The sequence below is a fragment of the Monodelphis domestica genome, chromosome 4, assembly GCF_027887165.1.
Source record: "Monodelphis domestica isolate mMonDom1 chromosome 4, mMonDom1.pri, whole genome shotgun sequence".
Classification (NCBI taxonomy): Eukaryota; Metazoa; Chordata; class Mammalia; order Didelphimorphia; family Didelphidae; genus Monodelphis; species Monodelphis domestica.
The window spans coordinates 188,108,253-188,125,127 of NC_077230.1; the positions used below are offsets into that span (position 1 = coordinate 188,108,253).

A 16,875-nucleotide genomic window follows, 5' to 3' on the forward strand; every position below is an offset into this window, starting at 1 on the left:
TATAGATCTCCCCTTCCTGCTGGCCAAGTTGGGAAAAGTGCGGCGTCGGGAATTCTTTTGCTGGTCTCCCTCCTACGCGGAGGCCGTTTTACACTTCTGAAAAGTGCGAGAGGGCTTGAGAAGTGTTTTCCTTTTCATTCCTTACTGAAGCGTTTACTGCCCGTCGCACTAGCAGTCATAAATTTTGTTACAAGGCGCAATGACAGGTGCATTGATATGCACCGCGAGAGCTCCGGCTGCTTAATAACCCCATCCACTGGCCGCTCTGACTGCCTTTTATTTATTCGGTATCATATTAGGTATTGATCCCCAACAGAATTAAGTGTAGTGAGCAAGTATTAGTACCGAGCTGCTTCATATGAATATGTTTGGATGTCGGATCGAACGCAATTGGGAGGCCGGGAACTTGTCAAGAGAGAAGTTTGTTGTATTCTTACACGTGGGTGCGTGGGGGTGGGTGGGTGACTGTTTGGCGCCACATTCCTGCCGCCTCCCTTGTCTTCAGTTTGACTTTCAAAAGGGCTGGAGCCACTGAGCAGGTTAGGCGCTTTCCTGACTACAGGGAGGAAGGATACACCGCCCGTTTTCTGGGTTGGAGGACTTCTTTGCTCAGGGCTGAGTAGCCTGGAGTCAGATACTAGACGGGTGGGTCACTAGCTTTATTGGCTGCAACATATGGCAAAGGTTCATTTGGCTTTAGCCTCCAACTCTTTTTCTAGGGTCGTGCTCCTGGGCTGGGACTGCAGCTTGCTTGCAGAAACTCAGCTTTTCTTTGCCTCTCCCCATATATGGTCTTACCCTCAGGCATTTTTGTGCTGAACCCAAATGTACTAAGGTACCAAAGGGTAAAAAAAAAAAGCCTTAAAAGGGGGAGGAGGGTCCAAAAGATGAGCCACTGAACAGTTGACCATTGTCCAAGTGATTTATGGCCCATTCCTCCTTTTTAGGTTCAAGCAGAGTTCACAAGGAGTAGGGATTTCTGAAAAGAAATAGGGTTTAAAAATTCCCCAGCAATATTCTCATTTTCTTGTTTTTAAAGAGGTACCTTCTTTGGAATCACTATTTTAGCTGATATCTACAAGGCCCTACACAATGAAAAGTGGTGGTCCTGTGCACACTGCTAGTGAAAATGTACAATAGGCAGATAATTATGGAATTGCTCACACAATTCTTTAAGACAATGGAAACCAAGGCACTGAACTTTGAATTTTTGCATTTTCCCATTCTTCACCAGTGCTAATCTGTTTAGGCTTCTACACATAATACTCCTCTAGAAATATTTTATGGATATTTACTATCACAATCTGTGGGTATGTAGTATTATCAATAGATATTACATTATACTTTCTCCTAAAGTCATGAAATTGTTTAAGCAACTACTTTATTTTGAATAGTGTTCTTGTAGCATAAGGCTGAAGATAGATTATTTTCAAACCTTGTAAAAGGAAAGGGGATTTTTTCCCCCTACACCAGTTGTCTAGATGAAATGACAGTATGAAAAGTTTGAAGTTATCTTGAGTTTTGGGTGCCCAAGAAACTCAGCAGTTAATCTTTAGATGAGTAAAGTGCCAGGGTTCTAAATAATGGAAAGAAGAATCCTAGGAAAAATCTAAAAATTAGCCAAGACCCCCTCAAACCTAGCACATTGACTCCTAGTCTAGCCAGAATATAACTCTGTATTGGTCATATGATTAAATAAATTAGCTGTCATTTTGCTATTAGTTACTTTAATTTTTAGGGCAAGATGTAGACATTAGCAAGTGTTAACTCACCTTATAACACAAGAAACATAGATAAAGATTCAACTATTTTAGGTACATGCAAGTAACTATTGCTTATCATGAGAAAACTGGGGTGTATTTATCTGCAGAAATGTCAAGGAAGTATTGAATGAAAATTCAGACGCAAAAAGCATTGTTTTCTCAGTATCATCTTAAAAGCAGCCAACTAGCCTTCAAAGAGCTTTTACTAGCCTATCTTTCACAAGATGGAGAGTAACTCTTTTCATGTTCTTTATCAAAATCCAATTTTAATACTTCCAACATTTGAGTTCAATGAAGAATTTTTTATTGTTAGATTGGTTTTAGGCTCTTATAGCAGTGAATTGGCAAAGAAAGAAGCAAACTGAGGAAGAACTTTTGGTGTCAATAAATGCTTTAAACATGCTAAGTAATACAACTTATATAATTATTCAGGTTATCTTAATTGTCCAAATGGAAGTTTAGGGAATATCTCAAAGAAGAGAAGGGATTGAAAGATTTAAACTGAGGAAACTGAGTATTTAGGCAAGGGAGCTGACCTATGTATTTTCTTTATCATACAAACAAAAGTTTTGGAACACTATTAGTTATACTTTAACTTCTTAGGAATCTTTCAGAGGGAGTAGAAGATGAGGAGAGAAACCCCTACCAAGAGTCAGGAGTTACAATAGGGGTGGAATTTTCCTTGTTTTTTTTTTGGGGGGGGAGGATTCTAAATCTGGTTCCATCCATCATGTCATGGGTGGCTCTCTTGTTGAAGAAAGACATAGAGAGAGACAGAAACAGAAGCAGAGACACAGAGACAGGAGAGAGGGAAGGAGAGAGAGGTAGAGAGATAGGGAAAGAGACAAAGAGACAAAAAGAGACTACATCCAAGTGAAGGTGGATAATCACAATCCTTTTTAGACTAAATCTAGTATGAAATTATAGTTAAAAGCATGTTGAAAATGATCTACTATCAACCTATATTCATCCAAACCACTTATTTTAAGATTCGAATCCTCCCTACTCATTACTATAGAATTTCCATTGACAGATATAAAGAGGATGTAAAAATCTGAAACAAAAGAGGCTTTGGATGAGGAGGGTGGGGAGAGAGAGAGAGTGGAGAGTGTAATCCTGAGAATATTTTGAAAGCCCTAACACACTTTTTTCTCTTATTTTTCTTCCTTACTAACCTTTGAGGCCTCCCTTTGTCAGCTTTACATGACTACCTATGATTGCATGTATGACCAGACTCAGAAATAACTTTCCATAGGAAATCTTGCCATTCCAAGGGCTTGAAAGGGCTTTCCCTTCCTTCATCTAAAAGCAGAAGTTCTTCCAATGGAATCTCCACTTTTATTTTTCTACATAAATTAAGAAATACATAGTTGGTGTATTTGGAGGAAAGATAAAACACCTTTGAAAGAAAATTTCTTCCAAAGAAGGAAAGAAACAGGCAGACAAAGAGCCAGAGGAGAGAGCAAATAGTATATTTCTTGTTTTAGAAAAAAAAAAAATCCCTTTTCTCACAAGAGTTTGAACAAGCTGAATTTCACAAGCCCCCAGTATAGTATCCCCCCCTCCTAACTTCTCTTACAAGTGAATATAAGTAAAATATTGGAAACCGGACTCATCTAGTGTATGTGTGTTTGGGGGGGAAAGGGTGCCTCGGTATCTATTCTATGCTGACTTATCTGCCAATGACAGTCCCATTGGGCTCTCTTGTCTTCCCCCCCCACCCCCACAGGTTGCCCCCTGGGCTGGGGCTGAGCTCATCCAAGAAGCCAGTAGGAGCTGGAGGTGGAGGTGAAGGAGACTGTGGCTGTCAATGTTATTTGAGCCGGGTCAACAGGCCCTAGAGATCCCAGAGTGCACGATGCAGAAGACTGCCTACTATGAGAACACGGGCCTCTTTGGGGGTTATGGCTACAGCAAGGCTGCTGACACTTATGGCTATGGATCTACTCATCAGCCTTATCCACCCCCAGCTGCCCCTGCAGCCCTGGATGCTGATTACACAGGTTCTGCTTGCTCCATCCAGACTTCAGCACCAATCCGTGCCCCTGCTCATAAAAGTGGGGAGCTCAATGGTAGCTGCATGCGGCCAGGTGGTGGGAGTGGCCAGGCTGGTGGGGGTGGCAGTCAACCCCCTGGCTTGAACACAGATCAGCAGCCACCACCACCACCACCTCCTCCACCTCCCACACTGCCCCCTTCTTCACCTACAAATCCTGGTGGTGCTGCCCCAGCCAAGAAGGCCAAGAGTGGTCCCAATGCCTCTGGCTCTTCCTCTGCCACTATCAGCAAACAGATCTTCCCCTGGATGAAGGAATCCCGGCAGAACTCCAAGCAAAAGAGCAATTGTACCACATCAGGTAGCCATCCATTTGTGTTTTTCCTTTGGGGTCCCTTGACTTAATCCCCATGTCATCTGAGGACACTCTATCCAACTTAGAATTAGAAGGGATCACCTAAGGTACCTTTTTGTCTCATTGGGCTCTTCCATAAAATTCAGAAACCCCCTCTCCAACATTTTTGACAGGTATATTTTCACATATAGCCTGTGCTCCAACACTTCCAGTACCTGGAAATTCACTATCTTTTAAGTCCATTCTATTATTGGGCAGTTCTAATTGCTAGAAACTTTTCTATGATTTCTGATCATTGTTCCTAATTGTGGCCTCCAGAGTAACACCAAATTTCTATGCCTCCAAATATTTGAATTGAATTGAGATTGACAAACATTTATCAACTGAGACCACTTCTGCACACAGTAGGATGCCTGTTGAATTCTTTTATTGAATCTTGTCCAATTCCTGTCCCATATCATCCAAATTCCCTCCAACCCTGTCAGCCATAGATAACCCTGGGACTTCACTCAAGCAAGGGACATGAGAATAACAGAACTGAAGGAAAGGGCATCTTCTTTAAGTTAACCCAACAAGTATTTATTTTACATTCAAGACACTGTATTAGGTACTGTGAGAGATGCAAAAAAACAAAAACAAAAAAACAAAAAACCCAACAACAAAAAACAGTATGAGACTCAGGCAAGAGGGCAGAGGAAAGACATGCCATTTTTTAAGGAATAGGACCATTTCAGGGAATACCTGTTTTGGTCAGCACTCAATTCATTAGGCTTCTATGATGCTCTGTGTTCTTTGATTGGCTTTCAAATTAGTGGGTGAACCTAGTTTTCAGGCCCAAGATAGTTGTTAGGGAAGTCACTGAACCTGATTGGGCATCAAGTGTCTAGTTTTATGGTCACTTGCTGCTCTCTCTCCCTCAACCAACAACCTTTGTTTCCTGCCCTCCAGCCTTGTGAAAGGGTTCAAGAAACACCCAATCACCTATTGCCAAGGAGAAGAGTGATCTTTGGGCATCTTTGTGGGTATTGGTACCCTCATTGCTCTCCTTTCTTTAGTTCCTTGAGCAGTGGGAATTTTGAATGAGGTTGCTCCCAGAGGAACTGCCTCATTTAAAATGCCATCCTCTCTCTTTTTCTCCCAAGAAAAGGGCCCCCTAAAGACTAAGGATAGCTTTCCTAGTTTCCTCTCATCTGGGTGGAGTTTTCACTGAATCTGCAGATCCATTGAAGTTTGGAATCTAGTTCCCCAGTGACGGAAACTTTCTTTGTTCAGGATAGCCTCACCTCACTGCACTTGTGAGTATAGCAATATTCAGAATTCAGAAGACTGACTAGAAGCCCTTTACCAAGGAAGAGCTGGGGTTGGGAGGAATAAGAATGACAGTGTGAAGTGTATCTTACCAGTTATTTCTGGTCTACATTCAAACATCTTGGAGACACGTGGGTCATTCCAGGATAATGCTGTAGGGCCCAAAATATATGTGGTAATGGTACATTGTGTGTGTGTGTGTGTGTGTGTGTGTGTGTGTGTGTGTGTGTGTGTGTGAATGGTGAGAGTCTAAAGCCAGGTACTCAATGGTTAGAGGCCTTCATGGTCCCTCTTCTAACTTTAACCTCTCTTTCTAGCCTGTCAGGAATCCCAGCCTTAGGCAATGGTGACGGTGGGGAGGAAAGGGGGGGGGGTGGAGTTGGAAGAAAAAAAAAAACATCTCTTATCCTCAGGTGCCTCAATCTCTCAAACTTTCCACGTGAGGCTGACTCCCGCCCCCTTTTTGTTTTCTATTTGTCTCCCCTCTTTCCCCGACTCAGGTGAGAGCTGTGAGGACAAGAGCCCTCCGGGCCCGGCGTCCAAACGGGTCCGCACAGCTTATACAAGTGCACAGCTGGTGGAGTTGGAGAAAGAATTTCACTTTAACCGCTACCTGTGTCGTCCACGCCGGGTGGAGATGGCCAACCTTCTCAACCTCACGGAGCGCCAGATCAAGATCTGGTTTCAGAACCGACGGATGAAGTATAAGAAGGACCAGAAGGCCAAGGGCATCATGCACTCGCCTGTGGGTCAATCCCCAGAACGTAGCCCTCCGTTGAGCGGGGCTAACCACGTGGGCTACTCAGGCCAGCTCCCCCCAGTGCCCGGGCTGGGCTACGATGCTCCCTCGCCCCCTTCCTTCGCCAAGTCCCAGCAGAACATGTACGGCCTGGCCGCCTACACGGCACCTCTCAGCAGTTGCCTCCCACAGCAGAAGCGATACCCAGGGCCAGAGTACGAGCACCACCCCATGCAGAACAACGGGAGTTTTGCCAACGCCAACCTGCAGGGCAGCCCGGTCTACGTCGGTGGGAACTTTGTCGACTCCATGCCGGCCTCGGGTCCAGTCTTCAATCTGGGCCACCTCTCCCACCCCTCGTCGGCCAGCGTGGACTACAGCTGCGCCGCCCAGATCCCGGGTAACCACCATCATGGACCGTGTGACCCCCACCCCACCTACACAGATCTCACGTCTCACCATACGTCTCAGGGAAGGATTCAAGAAGCCCCCAAACTGACGCATCTGTAGTGGACTCCGGTCCTGTTGGAAGGCGCTGCAGCGGCGGACTCACGTTTGAATTACCTCACTTTGGTTTGGGTTTGTTGTTTTTCTTTTTAAAACATTTTTGTTTATTTGTGTGCCTGTTTTACCCTCTCCCTTCCCCCTCCACTCCTTTGACGTTCCCTGGTCCTGTAACTTAAAGGGCCCACAGTCTAGCAGTGGATGGATGGGTCTCCCTTACCCTAACCGCTCCTCCTTTGGGGTGACTCTCCATAAATCAACTAAAAGGATCCTCTGTGAGCATGACAGTGCAATATACTGCAAACCAAGGGACTAATAATCTGGTAATGATGTACTGGAAGGTAAGTCTTAGATCAATTAGAATTAGCAGCGCGTCATGCTGAGGGGTTGTAGACCAAGTGTGAGCGATGGGATCTTGCCTGCATCGAAGCTTATTTCAGAGACGTTAATTTATATGATTCCTCAGTAATGTAAGGATTGCATAGGACTAAATGATATGTATTTATTATTTTAAGCGAGTCATTTTGTATCACGGATTATTTATCCTCGTCTTAATGTATTTATGTGTATATTTGTAGAGTTTATTCAGCGTATCTTCGGGAGATCGATTCAGGTCCGCGGTGGCTACGTTTCACCTATTTAGTCTACTTGGTCTGAACCTAGTTGAGAGAGTAGTTTTGAACAGTTGTAACAGTGGCTGGTGTTTGTAGTTTATGTGAGGATTAATTAAGACCGCAAATTGTAATTCATTAATAGAGTGGCACAGAACCGTGGCATTTCGCAAAGGCGGTTTTGCATTTTCTGAACACACACAGCACACACTACACACGGTTTATTAATTTCAAGTTGTCTGGTACCATTTGAGCAAATATTTAGAATAAAAAATGCGTTTCTCAGATAGAAGTGTATCTCTTTTAATAATGCAGCCTTGCGAGCAGACCACGCTGCCATTTTCTTGATGATAAACTGGGACACAAAGCCCTTTTGAAGCTGGCGAGTGCTTGCGGATGGAAACCCAGAGCCCTGACTCCTCCTGGGGGTTACTTGCCTACATTCCAACTATTCGAACCTAGATTGGAAAAAGTGAAAAACAAAAAACCCTAGATAGCAGAAATTAGGAGCCATTTAAATAGTGATGATTTCATTAGAGGTTTCCGGAAGGACTTACAATGCAGCTGCCTCTCTTCTCCTTTGTTGTTTCTACAGTCGCCTTTCTACTAGTCAGGAATCGATTTTTTGTAGACTTCATTTCAATTTGGGAGGCTCAAGCTTACTTTTGTGCATTAAGTAATAATATATTTTAAAAAGGAACTTTGAAAGAAAATCGACAATCAAAGAAAAGACACAAGGCACAGGAAAACAAATAAACAGACCACAACCCACCACCCATAAATCCTGTGGAAATGTGCCCAGAAGCTTTTATTTAGTTAATGCCGTTCAGGATTCACCACGTTCATTTTTGTAGTAGCCAGTGGTTCATTTCTAAGGAAACAAACCTTAATTCACAATGTAAAATAATAAAAGTTTCATTAATGGAACCAAAAACCATAAACACCTCGTTTACTTTTTCCCCCTTCTCACCTAGGACACCATAGCATTTTGGGTTTGCGAACATTTTGTAAATATCATTGAGTTTCAAAGGTTGGGCCCATTCCAATTGACATCATCTTCTCTAAGGGGCGTTCTTTGAAAACGCCTCCAGATAAGGGTCACTTCTTTAGTATTTCCAGCGAAGTCGTCGGACATGTCTCTCTCTATTGGGTCTGACAAATCCTGCAGCTCCTATCTCCAGCCCCTGGTGATAAGAGGTGAAATGCTTATTATGTGGAAATATTTTAACTCCTCATCCTCTGGTCGAACAGCAATCATTTCTCCTTTGATGTTTGTGTTTCGCTGAATAATAATGACTTCAAATAATATTTAGTTACCTGCTTTCTTTGTGCTGTTTTGAAAATGGCATGTTAGGTTGGAGAATACAAAAGCATCCTTGTTTCATTTGATCCAAACAGGACCTTATATTTCAATATTCATGTTGTAGATGTGTAAAAACAAACCAACAGAATAAACAGCTTCAAATGAAGGTATATTTTACCCAATTCAAGGCTTAAAATTGTTTTCTATGGAAATCTGCAGCAATAGGAAGATTATAATTATGTAGAATGAAATCATTTTTAAAGCTATCAAGGAATCACCCAGATAGCACAATGCTTTTCAAGAATTAAATTAACCTTTCTCGACTGGCTAAATACTAAATAGATGAATTGTCAGGTTGCTTAAGCTTCAACTATTTCCCCCATCTCCTCTTCCTCACATAAGTAAGAATAAAAATACATAATGCAGCAGCGCTATAGGTGCCACCAGCGTTTTTCTAGGATGGCATGTGGACCGCATGAGTATCTGCTGAGTCTCTTGGTATCTGCAAAGACTCAAATGTTATCTTCAGCTTAAGGTTTAATGAATTAGACTTAAATAGTGTCTGCCCTGGCTGACATCATTGCTTCCCCTTGCATTTGGTCTCGAAGCAAAATACACGTTTACAAATCATCTCTACTTTCCCTCTTTACCTGGGTCATAGGAAATAACACTGGAGAAAGCAGGTTACTGGGTTAGGGACTGGAGGGCTGGTTAGCCTGCCCTGTTCTCCATCTAGGTAGTGAAGATCGGGATTCCTGCCTCCTTCCACCACTACCTCCAGCACTCCACCCCCTCCCCATTTGAGAGGGCCAACAAAGCTTGCAAATCTATCAGTTCCCAGATCCTGTCATTGGTGTGAGGGATCATGTGATAAGTAAATTCGGTTTCTTCTCGCCTTCTCTTACCGAATAGGGTGGGGGCAGTGGCAGTGGAAGAGAAAAGTAGTGGGGCAGTGGAGAATTATGGAAAGGATTGTTCTCCAAGCCGTGATGCGGCCGTTTGGAGGGTGCCACACAAAAGAATAGAAGTAGGAATGTATATGTGAGGCACAGGGACTGAGACAGAGATAACGATAGAGCCAGATAGCCTGAGACAGGGACAAAAACAGATATGAGCAGCACTTGGCATACACTGCGCTACTCTCCACATATCCATTTAAAACTTCATAAATTATAAACTACCTGCTTTGGCTTCCATCATAAATTCAGCTCCTTTAGAGCTTGCAATTAACGTTATGAACCATCATAGCTCAAGCAAAACAAAATGCCCTACTCAATTTCAAGAGTTTGCAAATCTTTATTTCGAATAGTCACCTCCCGTGGTTTGCTCCTTAGCCGGCTCACCTTCTTCCTCTCCCCTCCCCCTCATCCCATATTTCCCTATTACCCACCCCCCACCCGAAGCCTCAGTTTGCAGCCTAAGCCCAGAAGGTCACAATAGCAGCTCTATCTGCGGAGGCGCAAAGCCTTCTCCCTCGGCTGCCAGTCCACGGAAGCAAAGAAAGAAGAGCGTGAGGAGGTGGGGGAGGGGAAGGAGAATCGAAGGAATCTCCGGGAAAGGGGTATGGGTCTGGGACAGGAGGCCAGAAACTGCCTGGGAACTCTTCTTTGTATTGATTCGACTGGGAAATATTGGGAGAAGAAATTGGCTCCTCTAGTCTCAAAGTGTAAGTCCTTGGGTTGGGGCTGGCCATTGTTGAGAAGGAAATACAAAGCAGTTAAGCTCTCCAGTTCCCGCTGCAGGCCGGGGTGGAGTGGAGAGGGAAGCAGTAAAAAGAGATGCTGGATCGAAACCCAGAGACTCGACCTAAGGTCCCATGAGCTCTCCTACTGAGTTGTCTAGGCCTTGGGCATGGTGGGGGCGGGGGAAGGCTGCTGGAGGATAAGGGGGACGAGAAGCCTGGTCTTTGTGTTAACTGGCTTCTAATGGGTCTCCGCTGTGGGAACCAGACAAAGAGAGCGCTGTTTCGGGGTATACATGAGGAGATTGGTCCCTGACCTCTGGGAGATCCCACAAGTTTTCTCCAGGGGAGGAACTGGCTCTCCAGGTCCCAAGTTTCTCCCTCCCCAAAACCTTACCCTTCTTTCTCTAAAAGATAAGTAGGAGGAGAAACAAATAACTGAGTAACTTCGAAGCCTGGGCTAGAGAGAAGCGGCTGTGGGCCTCCATAGGAGAGATGGGGCCTTGGGAACACCAAGAGCACTGGGCTAGAAAAAGATAAGCCAGAGTTGAAGATTCTTGATGAGAGGAGGTGTGGGACCTCAGGGTTGAAGGCTTGTGTGCTCCTGTCTGGGAATCCAATTCAGGGTAAACAGACACAGTCCTGGTCACTATTTTACAATTCTCTAATGTAGGGGATTGGGAAATGAATGAAAAAGATGAAAGAATGGACAAGGTTGTCACAATGGCCAAGGGAACCAGACCATGGAGCTCAATATGACTTAACTCCACATTAGATTTGGTTTAAATGGAAGTTTGGGGGTTGGTGCCAGTTAAGAGCCTTGGTTTAAGACTGCTGAACAGCCATCCAGAACGGAGGCTAGGCAAGAATAAGCTGTTACATACAGATTACAGTGGCTTGTTTTCAGACCCTGATCTCATCCAGAGATCTGACAGAGAAAAATCCGCCTCTGGTGGAATCATTAAGTCTACCATCTATTTGTACTAAGAGAAGCTTTAGAAAGGGGGAAGGAGGAAGGGGAAGAGAAGAGAGGGAGGGAAGGAGGAATGGGAGAGGGAGGGAGGGAGGGAGGGAGGGAGAGAGAGAGAGAGAGAGAGAGAGAGAGAGAGAGAGAGAGAGAGAGAGAGAGAGAGAGAGAGAGAGAGAGAGAGAGCTGTTTTCTTTCTTTCTAGCCTTGTCCCTATCAGAGGCATATCAACTGAATTGGTTTCTGATGCCCTAGAGGCTGCTAACCTTGCTGAACAAGATTTTTCGAATTTCTATCTGTAAGGGATATTAAAAGCTAGTGATTACCTATACTAGTTACTCTTGTCTTCTCCTCCCCTCAGTCTGGAGCCTTATGGCCCTTGAGAAGAAGTGTGCTGGGACAGGCGGTTAGTGAGTTCAGGCTCTCCATCTGTTGGGGTTTTTCATAAAAGGTAGGGGTCGGGGGAGCCACAGATGGAAGTTACCTGCATCATAATATGAACCATTCCTGTGTCTGACATTGATAGAGAAACATTTCGCCCTCTTACCCCTAATACTATATATAGCCTAGGCTTGTTTTGTAGAATCAAAAGGCTTATTTTTATTTTGCCAGGAAAAGGGGGTGGTAGTGAAACCAACCTCTTATTGGACTCTTTATAGGATAGTAGTCCTCTTCAACAGGAAATTATCAGGTTCTTTTAAGTCATTAAAAACAAACAAACTTGTAAGCATAGAATAAAAGGACATTGAAGGTAATGTAACACAACAGGCTGACAGCATAACCATTTTAGAAAAGGACAAGGGAGTTCATGAAGACTGCTCACCATGGATACAGAGATGGCATAGTGATTCAGGGGAGTTTATTCATCCCAAAGACATAGGAGAGACACTAGGGAATTGGAGTTAGGCTTACTCCTCTGAAATCCTGTATTCTTGTTGGTTTATCTACTGGTGGTTATTTTTGAATAAGTCTTAATGAAGAGAAGAAAGGGTCAGGGATATGATTCCTTAGTTGGAACTTGTTCAGTGAACACATAGAACAAGTTATGATAATAATGATGGTAGTGGTAGTGATAATAATGACACAGCATGGGATAGTAGATAGAAAGTCAGAAAAACCTGAATTCAAGTTCTGCCTTTAATAGATACTTGCCTTTGCTTTAAATGGCCAGTCACTCGACCTCTCAGCCCTCAGTCAACCCCCCAAGTCTATATAAGATTCAGAGTAGCTGATGAACTAAATTGGTTGAGAGAATTTTCTCATTGAGAAAATTACACTATGACAGGTCAGGCCAATTACAACCACCTAAAAAAAAAAAAAAACCTCACTTATATACCATTTTCTTTCCAAAACCATCTGGATCAAATAGGAAAAGAATTCTAATACTCATCTTATAGATGAAGAAACTGATTCTTAGGGAGATTTGGCTATATAATGAATTATTGGCAGATTTAAGAATTTGAAACTAGGGCACTTGATTTTAAATTTAATGCTTTTTATTTGGACATTTGCTAGCTGCATCTTTCCCCCTTTTCAAACCTTTTTGCCCTCTGAACCCCAAAGAAATAATGCTTATCAAGGATCAAATACTTAGATGGATCATTTTGGGTCTGGGTCTGGGGTCAGTGAAGATGGCAACCCCTGTCCAACCAACAACTACCCCCACCCTTCCAACATAGAGAAGTACTGGAAAATGGCAATGCAGTTCATTGACAGAGGGCTAGTGAAAGAGATTCACTGATTAAAAAAAAAACATTTAGGATCATCAAACATGTGCACATTGCTGCTGACTTTATTTTCAAGAAGCCTGTAATCTGATGGAAGTGGTGGTGGTGGTGGTGGTGGGGAATACATGGATGCAGATAAAAAGGAAAGAAGGGAATAAAATAATTGCAAAGGATTGAGTCCAAGATAAGTAAATATCATGATAAATTGAAGGAGAAATAGCCCACTTTCCTTTTGGAGGACATGGAGAAGGGGAGAAGATAACATCTGAGTTGGGCCTGGAAAGAACTATGACCTTCAACAAATGGATAAAGAGACTGAGAAGTTCATTCTAAACATGGGGGTGGGGTGGGGGGCAGGTTCGACAAAGACACGGGGACTAGAAGGATCAGGACAGTATAATATGGCCAGAGAACAATATAGTTTGACTGTAATATCAAAGGAAGCAGCACAACATAAGAGACTACAGAGGTAGGTTGTAACTACGTTATGGATGTACATTATGCAATGACTAAGAGTTTATAATTTATTTAATAGGTAATAGAGTCATGAAAAGTTCTGGTATAGAGTGGTCTTAGCCCTAAGGAAGATTATTCAACAGCAATATGATATAATAATTTTAAGAGGGAGTCAACTGGAGGATCCAAAGTTAGAAGCCTAGGTGACCTGGGTGGGTGATGATGCCATCAAAAAAATTAGAGATGGGGCAGCTAGATGGCTCAGTGGGTAGGCCCAGAGACAGGAGATCCTGGATTCAAATGTGACCTCAGACACTTCCTAGCTGTGTGAATCTGGGCAAGTCATTTAATCCCAACTGCCTAGTCCTTACTGCTCTTCTGCCTTGGAACCAATACACAGTCATTGATTCTAAGGTCAAAGGTAAGGGTTAAAAATAAAAGAAAATAGAGACATTTGAGATTTGTCACCAAAGAAATAGCACGGAGAAATGGGCAGTCAAGTAAATGCATATTAGCAGTTTCTGGAGGCAGGAAGAAAATCCCATTGTTCCAGGTAGGACTTGCTGAAAGAATCTACCATACTGTGGCAATCTGTAAGGAGAAGAACCCAGAACTGGAAGTTTTATCTAGCTCACAACAAGATGTTAGGAAAGTAAAAGCACAGGTGGGACTGAAGGGAAGGACATAGTAATTGGAAGGGACTCCAATATAAATCAGTAGGTAAGGAGAGCCCTAGAACTGTAGCAGAAATATCTTCCATGCCAGTTTTTGAAATCTAAGGGACCTGCTTTAATACTTCCCAATAAAGACTGGGAGAAACTCCCAAGGCATATTTGCCAGATGGTCATTCTTCCCCCTTTTCATTATACCTCCATAGAATTTATATTTGCCAGATGGTGGTGTAGGTTCTTGTTGCTTTCTCATTCCTTCCTAATAAAACCCTCACTTGTAGAGAAGGTACTCCCCAGTCCTTTCCTTTTGTATCCTGGGAATATGGGCAGAACCCTAGGGAATAAAATGGGTTTCAAGTGTGTCCAAAGGGAAAGGATTCACATAAGAATCTCCTTCTCCCCCCTCAACTCCTTAGCTCCTTCTCAGCTGCAGGACAACCTCCAGACTCATTCTAGCACTGGCCAGTTGTTTGCAGACAGCACACAAAGGAAATAGCCACACCCTCTTGCTGCGATCCTTCCCAAATCTCTCTGCTGCATCCTGTGGCTCCTGTAAAGCCTAAACCTAAGGAGAAGGCTTTGGAACTGGAAGTGGGTGGGAGGGAGACGCGGGGGAGGAAGATAAAAGCGGGAAGCGGAGGGGTTGCGGCTGACCCGGCCTCTCCGACCAAAGCGTTTCTCCTTCCCCCACTGGAACAATAGCTGTCTCCTCCCCAGACTAGAAGCACAAAGGGCCCGTCTCTGCAGCTATGAGCCGGGGTTGGTCGGCTGGCTACCTACGTGACTCCACGTTCATTAGCATCTATTTGTGACCATGAAATATCGATATATATGCTATGTCTGTGTGATATGTAAAGCTTGGGGGAGGGGTGGTAGGTGGATGTTACTAAATCGACCTGAAATCTTTCCTCAAAGACAAACGGTGAGTAAATCACCCTACTGGCTGAAGCATCCTCCCTCTTCTCAGCGAGAAGCCGGATTAAGGACCAGGGTAAGAGGGAGGAAGGTGGGTTGGGAGAAATGGAGGGGGTACTCTGTGGGTGTGGGGTCGGGGGGGGGCAGGGAGGGAGGCTGGTTCTATTAAGAGTTCATCAATCACCCGGTGTGCACTTCTCACTCGACAGTGGTTCCTCCTACTTGAGAGCAAGTCTGGGCCAGCTGGGAACCGACCAGAAACCACAAGCAGAGGAGACAGAGCTAACGGCAGGGATGGGAGAGAAATTCAAACCTCTTCTCTGTAGCGAGAGGAATGTAAAAAGGGACCTATTTGGGTAACCACAAATAGCAACCGCACCATCTTTTCAGCCACATTACATCTCCATCACACCACCTATGCCAAACACTGTCACCCAAGGAACACCCACAGAGAGACCCTGCCAAACCCCAGCTATACGATCACAACCCTCTCCTCTACACCTCCAGATCCATTCTTTCCACTCCTCGTCATACCTCGATAGGACATTGACATACAGAGACAAATAGACGCACAAACAGACTGGCTCTACTTTATCTCTGAACACCTAGCTCTTCTCTTCCCTTAGTCATCAACAAAGAAGTCTCTGCAAAGAATATATAAAGGAAAAGTCAAAATCAAAGAATGCAGCATAAATTGCTTCATTTAAAACAGTAAAATAAAAACTTGTAAAGTTCAGTGTTCAACGCAGAGATTGTGTTTAGTTAGCTAATTCACCTGCCAAAGATATGTATAAATAGAGGAAGCAAGGGGAAATTGTGGTTGAATTTGAATGTAAATTTAAGCATTATTTTTAATGGACAAAATTATCATTAAAAACAAGTTACCAAGGTGAAATAAATGCTTCTCTCTTCTTTTTATGTGTGTGTGGGCTTTGTGGGCTGGGGGGAGAGTAATTGTTGAGAGGGGTGGGAAGGCTTTCCAATTCTATTTTGGTATTCAGTTAAATCTAATTCAGCACAGTTTGTGGAATATAGGAGTGTTTAGTAAGTGTTTGGTGACCAATTGGACAAATATTTATTAATATTAATAATATTAGTGATAATATTATAACATAATAAATTAATATTAAGCATCTTCTATGTGCAAGACACTGTCCTAAGCACTGGAGAATATTATTCATAAATCAAATCAAAAGATTAGCAACTGGTCTTGGAATCTAATAAGGTTCTATTTGTGAGGGTTAGTAAATGAGATTCAAAGGGGATCATTTTTAACATTTCCTTCCACAAGGTAAACTCTTTGTTGAGCTGCAGAAAGTTTAGGCCTATGGTTTCACTTGTTATTTCCCAGGTGTTTCGGAAGTTATTTAAAGCCTGAATTACATCATGTGAGAGGAGGGATGCCCATTAAAGAATGGAATGCCAATGAGGCATTCCTGCAGGTTCTGCACAGTATCCTCTTTCTAACAAACCTACTCTCAGGTTTTATTTATCCCTCCCTCTTCATTTGTGATTTATTACATACACATTCTTCTCATGTGGGAGTAGAGGAGGGAGATACTATGGAACTAGTACTAGCTATGGATTTGGAGAACTTGAGTTCAAATCCCCTCTCTGAAGGTGACCCTAGAGTTGTCCAAACTTTCTGGGCCTTCCTCCTCCATAAAATGAGGGATCTGGGCTAGGTGGTTTCCAAGATCCTCCTTAGTCCCAGAGCTCAAAGATCAATTCAATTATCTCCTTTGGAGGGTGGAAGAACATTATCAACTGTTATTTAGTTTCAGTTACTACTTCATTCCACCCAGTTTTACCCAGAGATGAAAAGAAACATACAAAACTCATCATGGTATCATACACATCTTTACACTTCATAAGTGTG

General features: G+C 43.3%; 1 protein-coding gene and 1 long non-coding RNA gene across 3 annotated transcripts; both read left to right on the plus strand.

Moving 5' to 3' along the window:
• The first annotated feature begins 3,547 nt into the window (after positions 1-3,547).
• On the plus strand, positions 3,548-8,761 carry HOXD3 (homeobox D3). The gene is made up of 2 exons (XM_001368590.4): positions 3,548-4,120; positions 5,923-8,761. The coding sequence occupies exons 1-2, from the start codon at positions 3,574-3,576 to the stop codon at positions 6,669-6,671; spliced, it is 1,296 nt and encodes a 431-aa protein (XP_001368627.1). The 5' UTR covers positions 3,548-3,573; the 3' UTR covers positions 6,672-8,761.
• Positions 8,762-9,993: 1,232 nt separating this feature from the next.
• LOC130453722 (uncharacterized) lies at positions 9,994-15,679 on the plus strand. Of its 2 annotated transcripts, XR_008911240.1 has the most exons (3): positions 9,994-10,245; positions 14,997-15,072; positions 15,206-15,679. It is a non-coding gene; the product is annotated as an uncharacterized LOC130453722 (long non-coding RNA). The 2 variants fall into 2 exon arrangements; XR_008911239.1 differs by lacking the exon at positions 9,994-10,245 and having other exon boundaries at positions 12,514-15,072.
• Positions 15,680-16,875: the final 1,196 nt, after the last annotated feature.

Bases quoted from the DNA above. Each gene is read 5' to 3' on its own strand.
- HOXD3 (XM_001368590.4), top strand. From the start codon at position 3,574: ATGTTATTTGAGCCGGGTCAACAGGCCCTAGAGATCCCAGAGTGCACG. The intron at 4,121-5,922 runs GTAGCCATCCAT...TCCCCGACTCAG, and splicing joins GAGCAATTGTACCACATCAG to GTGAGAGCTGTGAGGACAAG.